This window comes from Pimephales promelas, chromosome 2, assembly GCF_988280905.1.
Source record: "Pimephales promelas chromosome 2, fPimPro1.hap1.1, whole genome shotgun sequence".
Taxonomy (NCBI): Eukaryota; Metazoa; Chordata; class Actinopteri; order Cypriniformes; family Leuciscidae; genus Pimephales; species Pimephales promelas.
Window position 1 is genome coordinate 2264394 of NC_142770.1, and position 6501 is coordinate 2270894.

General features: G+C 35.9%; 1 protein-coding gene across 1 annotated transcript; it reads right to left on the reverse strand.

Annotated features, from left to right (window-relative positions):
* Positions 1-303: 303 nt before the first annotated feature.
* On the reverse strand, positions 304-4560 carry LOC120464569 (uncharacterized). Its single transcript, XM_089120957.1, has 6 exons — positions 3643-4560; positions 2871-3194; positions 2342-2641; positions 1834-2145; positions 1309-1629; positions 304-810 (listed from the first exon to the last, which is right to left on the reverse strand). Exons 1-6 carry the CDS (start codon positions 3692-3694, stop codon positions 659-661), a joined length of 1461 nt encoding a protein of 486 aa, XP_088977083.1. The 5' UTR covers positions 3695-4560; the 3' UTR covers positions 304-658.
* Between the last annotated feature and the right edge of the window lie 1941 nt (positions 4561-6501).

A 6501-nucleotide genomic window follows, 5' to 3' on the forward strand; every position in this document is an offset into this window, starting at 1 on the left:
TAGATGGAGGAGTTGCTCCTCAGACGAGACCACAGAGACAAATCACACTAGCGATTTAAAGACTTTATCATTCCCTGTCGGAGGAAATGGAGGATCGAGATGTTGTGTTTATGTATTTCACTGTGATCTCAAAGTATATTATAATGTGTCCCAAATCAGTATTTTCTCAGGTGGAAGTTACTATTGTAGATAGAAAAACAGTAGTCCTATCAGTATTTTTAAATAATATCTACATAAAGTTAGTATTCCTCCACGAGGCGCTCGACATAATAAATGTAATAAAACATGGAGAGACTCTTGAACCTCAGAGTGAGAAACTTTATTGATAAAGGCAAGAAAATACATACAGCAAATATACAGCAGTTTAAAGTGAGATCTGTGTCTCTTTATTATTTTTTTTGTATCTGAGAGAAATATAAACAATAAAGCATTACAAATAAGATTTTTTTTAAACCTCAAAAATCATCAAGCTCATTTATTCAGTATTTATTATGAAAAAAAAAACACTAGAAGAGCAAATAACACACTTGAAGAACCTTTAAAGTTCAGCGTTCTGCTTTAGATTTCAGTAGAAAAGATAAAAAATATTTAAAGCCAAAAATTAATAAACCTCACAAATATATATTGCAAATCAGTTTGTGAGAAATGACATCATCAATCATGCACCTGATGTGTGAATATGTGCTTGATCTCCTTCAGCTCTTCTGGATCTGATGTCATAAACCAGAATGATGACAGTAGCCACGCCCACCAGAGCAGAGAGGACCAATCGGATCACAGCTTCAGTAGGACCACAGCAGTGGACAGAGTCTGAGGAATAAACACATCAAACTGACATCAGATCAGTCAATAAACACTAATATCAGCGCTGACATCAACTAATATTTATGAATATACAGAAATATGATCAAATCTAATCAACAATCTATTCTATTGCAAGTGAGTTTTTTTATACGGTCTGTCATCTCAAACTATAGACGATTTAACAATTCAATATGTAAATAGTATTTGTTTTTTGTAAAGTTTCTTCTGAGACAAAGAAATCATCCTGTAAAATCATCTATTTTAGAAGAGTCCCGAGACCCAAATATTCCGAGAACTCAGTATTATTTACAAAGAAAAGCTGCGATTCCTGTTAACTGTGAAGAAGTTGATGTTATACTAAAATGTTTTTTATTTGATGGTGATAAAAATCTTTTATATTTAACTTAATTATTATGATTGCCCGTTACTATTTTATATTATAGTAAATATATATAAATAGTAAATAAGAATATTTGAAAGAGAAGAAAAATTATCTCTACTCACTATAGACAGAAACTTTGAATAATTTTAATGACAATCTTCTTCCTATAAACATCACTAGTTTATAATCTCCATCATGTTCAGTTGTGGTGTGTGTGATGGTCAGAGATCCAGTTTGATTGTCCAGCTTCAGTCTGTCTCTGAATCTCCCATCAAGAACATCATAATATACAGCGATTCTGTCGGCCGTTACATTGATTTCTGCTATTAAAGTTTCTTCATCTTCAAACCTCCACAGAATCACATCATTATCCTTTATTTCAGTGAGATCAGAGTTTAGAGAGACTGAATCTCCCTCCATCACTGACACTGACTTCACTTCATCTGTCAAACACACAGAGAACAAACAGAAACAGGGTTTGTCACAGATTAATACTGTTAAATCACTTTATAATTGTTTACTAAATTGGATGCTTTAAAATTTACGATAAAAATAAACAATATAAAATACGAAAAACAAAATGGTGTATGAATTAATTTAAAAAACAAACAAACAAAAAAAACAGGTGTAAACATTTTTGAACTCACCATTGACAATGAGAAAGAAACTCTCTCTGATCGCACTGTTGATCTGTAGTTTATAATCTCCTTCATGATCAGTTGTGATGTGTGTGATGGTCAGAGATCCAGTTTGATTGTCCAGCTTCAGTCTGTCTCTGAATCTCCCATCAAGAACATCATCATATACAGTGAATCTGTCGGCCGTTACATTGATTTGTGCTATTAAAGTTTCTTCATCTCCAAACCTCCACTGAATCACATCATCATCCTTTATTTCAGTGAGACGAGAGTCTAGAGAGACTGAATCTCCCTCCATCACTGACACTGACTTCACTTCATCTGTCAAACACACAGAGAACAAACAGAAACAGGGTTTATCACAGATTAATACTGTTAAATCACTTTATAATGGTTTACTAAATTGAATACTTTAAAATTTACATTAAAAATAAACAATATAAAATACGAAAAACAAAATGGTGTATGAATTCATTTAAATAAATAAAAAAACAGGTGTAACCATTTTTGAACTCACCATTGACAGTGAGAAAGATACTCTCTCTGATCTCACGGTTGATCTGTAGTTCATATTCTCCTTCATGTTCAGTTGTGATGTGTGTGATGGTCAGAGATCCAGTTTGTTTGTCCAGCTTCAGTCTGTCTCTGAATCTCCCATCAAGAACATCATCATATACAGAGAATCTGTCGGCCTGTTTATTGATTTCTGCTATTAAAGTGTTTCCATCTCCAAATCTCCACTGAATCACATCATCATCCTTTATTTCAGTGTCAGAGTTTAGAGAGACTGAATCTCCCTCAAACACTGCTACCAGGACTGAATCACCAAACACATGCACACACACACACACACACACACACACACACACACACAAAGAACAAACAGAAATAGGGTTCGTCACAAATTAAAACAATCATTTGATGGTTTATAAAAGTAAATATGAATATCATCATCAAACTTCAAAAGCAAAAAAACAGTTTAAATTATTTATGGTATATTTGTGGTGATTAAAATATAAAACAAGTGAAATAAATATTTGACTCACCGAAGACAGTGACACTGAATCTCTCTCTGATCTCACTGTTGATCTGTAGTTCATAATCTCCTTCATGTTCAGTTGTGATGTTTGTGATGGTCAGAGATCCAGTTTGATTGTCCAGCTTCAGTCTGTCTCTGAATCTCCCATCAAGAACATCATCATATACAGTGAATCTGTCGGCCCGTTTATTGATTTCTGCTATTAAAGTGTTTTCAAACCTCCACTGAATCACATCATCATCCTTTATTTCTGTGTCAGAGTTTAGAGAGACTGAATCTCCCTCCATCATTGACACTGACAGTGGCCTAAAACCATAATCGTGAACCCCTCCTGAAGAACAGAGTTTTTCACAGATTAAATCTTTAAAATCTCTTGATGTTGGTTTGATGAAGCTTCACTAAAATACTTTAAATCATTATTAAATTAATAATATTCTGCAGCATTACAAAGACGAAAGATGATGAATGAAAAGAGAAATATATTTATATATGGAATAATAACGAAAAACGAAAAAAACGACTTTTACTGTAATGTTTAACGTCACACTAAAACTAATGCTGTTGATTATCTGATCTTAATATTTATATTATTTTAGTCAATTAATAATAACTGAGTTTAGAGCTGAATTCAAAGTTGATCTGACAGTAAAATCACAGTTTAATTATTTCTATATGAGAATAACAGTGAATGTTGATCCTCCTCGACTAAACTAACCAGACATTTATTACATGTTACCAGAACAGAAACAACTGAAGTCATAAAAACACATTAAACTCACCATCCAGACGCCAGAAACACAAGCAGAGCAAAACAGGGAGAAACATCTTCATCAGTTTCAGTCCACAAATATGAAAAGACAAACTCTTCAAAACTGATAAAATGACAGACGTGCTGATGTGAAGCTGCTCTGTAGAGTAAAGTGGAGTGAAACTCTACAATAAGCTAAAATACCTGTAAGTGTTAATGCACGTGACGTCAAACTCTATTTCTGATGATTATTTCACACTTTGAGCTCCAGTACGCCTCAACTTCCTGTAAGTCAATGATGACATTCAATAACATGTTAAAAACATCTTAAAGCAACAGTTTGATCTTGTCTTGATTTCCTGAGAGTGTTCGTCTCTGCTCTCTCCTGTAACTCTCTTCAGGACGTTTGTTCTTCATTTCTGATCAAATGTCTGGATTGTTTCTCCTCTCAGACTGATCTCAGAGTTTCTCTAATGGTTCTCTAAAACGCCCACATAACTCAAACTAATGCTGTTGGGTATTTGAGCTTCATAAGCCTATTTATTTTACATTATTTTATTTAATTATCACTAATAACTGAGTTAAGAGCGAAATTCTATGACTAATAAAATGCCACAGTGATTGTGGGAAACGGGAAGACTCCTCTAGTGGTCATCAAGAGCACTTATTTAAGAAGTGGGACACTCACATTGACTCCATTGTAAAAAAGGCCCAGCAGAGACTGTACTTTCCCTCGCCAGCTGAAGAAGTTCAACTTCCCACAGGATCTGCTGATACAGCTCTACTCTGCCGTCACTGAACGCATCCGCTGCACTTCTATAACTGTCTGGATCATCTCAGCTACCAAATCAGACCTCAGAAGACTACAGCGGATATAGTCCGGACTGCTGAGAGAATCACTGGCGCACCCCTCCCCAACTCTCCAAGAACTGAACTCATGAAGAGAGTAAAAGAGCTGACGTTTCGCCCCATGCCTTTTTGTCATATGACTGAGATCTGAGGATGTCCTAAAATGTACATCGTACTGTTCCCTCAAATAGTGTCACATACACTCTTAGAAGAAATGGTTCCCCCGCTTCATATATGGAACTCCAAAATGGTTCTATATAGAACCTTTTTTTTTTGGTAAAAGGTTCTATTGGCCAAGTATGGAACCCCAGGGTTCTAGAACCCAGAGGAACCCTTTTTTAAGAGTGTAGAACCTTTTAGGGGTTCCAAACACGTAGTGCTGATAGAACCTTTTAAGGATCTAAATAGAACCTTTTCTTCTAAGAGTGTAGGGGGCGACTTCGGACTGATCTGAGTTTTTCTGAAACTGCCAATTTACTGGGATTTTCACACACAACCATAAATACACATTATATACGCATCATAGTCCTTCACATCTATTGCAATCTTAAAATATCAAAATCGGCTGCTGGTGGAAGATCCTTTTCCTCTCTTTAAACTCTGGAAGTCTTCATAGCATTGTCCGACTCCGGGAAGCAGACACAGTCTGTCAGTTTACTGTAAATGTAGAGTAAAAACACATCTCTTTGGCTTAGCAAACACATTATAGACTTCTATAACTCAATGTTAGGCTGCATAGTTTAGATCCGCCGAAAGGTTTACTGTAATCTACCGGATCCGGGCCGTATCCAGATCAGATGGTGGACCTGAGCCTAGACACGACCACAACGCATCCCTGAAGAGTCAGCAGAGATTGTGTGAACTAGACTCTCCCCTCATCGACACGACAGCCGACACTGATCCTCAACAAACTCGAGCTCCAGACCAGCGTGACTCCGATCTTCAACCAGATGAACTGGATAATATTCTGAATGTTCTGATCCAATCTGACTTCTGGCCTATAATGTTGCCTGAATCATAATCACACACTGTTTGTTCATTGGCTGAGGAGAACTGGCCCCGACTGAGTCTGGTTTCTCACAAGGTTTTCTCCATTCTGTCACTGATGGATTTTGGTCTTTTTCACCATTGGCTATTTAATATTCAACAATATTATTGATCTGCCTGCATTGACAGCATTATATGAGAACTGAACTTAGCTGGACAATGACATCATGGTTTTCTCCAAACTTTGCTGTATTATTTTCCTGTTATCTCTGTAAAGCTGATTTGAAACAGTCTGTACTGTAAAAAGCGCTATATAAATAAAGGTGACTTGACTTACAGAGAATGGTCTGAAAAAGAGAAAATATCCTGATAGTTCACTCCGAATATCATGATTTGTTCAGTGATTTGAATAAAGTGTCTTAACATGTCCGTTTATTTTCTCTGAACACTTCAACATGTGCTTTTATTCTTCATTACTCGTTGCACAGTGTATTCGTCACATAACACTGAACACAGCGCCATCTAGTGGCTTTCTTGAGTAACAATCACTGGATCTGAGTGAATAACTCCTGATAACATGTGAGTTCAGGGTGAGCCACTAGATGGAGGAGTTGCTCCTCAGACGAGACCACAGAGACAAATCACACTAGCGATTTAAAGACTTTATCATTCCCTGTCGGAGGAAATGGAGGATCGATATGTTGTGTTTATGTATTTCACTGTGATCTCAAAGTATATTATAATGTGGCCCAAATCAGTATTTTCTCAGGTGGAAGTTGTTTGTTTATTATTGTAGATAGAAAAACAGTAGGCCTATCAGTATTGTTAAATAATATCTATATAAAGTTAGTATTCCTCCACGAGGCGCTCGACATAATAAATGTAATAAAACATGGAGAGACTCTTGAACCTCAGAGTGAGAAACTTTATTGATAAAGGCAAGAAAATACATACAGCAAATATACAGCAGTTTAAAGTGCGATCTGTGTCTCTTTATTATTATTTTTGTATCTGAGAGAAATATCAACAATAAAGCCTTACACATAAGATTGTT

Coding starts and splice junctions, on each gene's coding strand:
- LOC120464569 (XM_089120957.1), bottom strand. CDS start 3,694: ATGAAGATGTTTCTCCCTGTTTTGCTCTGCTTGTGTTTCTGGCGTCTG. Junction 3,195..3,642: donor GTGTTTCTGGCGTCTGGATG/GTGAGTTTAATG, acceptor TCTGTTCTTCAG/GAGGGGTTCACGATTATGGT. Junction 1,630..1,833: donor TTTCTTTCTCATTGTCAATG/GTGAGTTCAAAA, acceptor TGTGTTTGACAG/ATGAAGTGAAGTCAGTGTCA.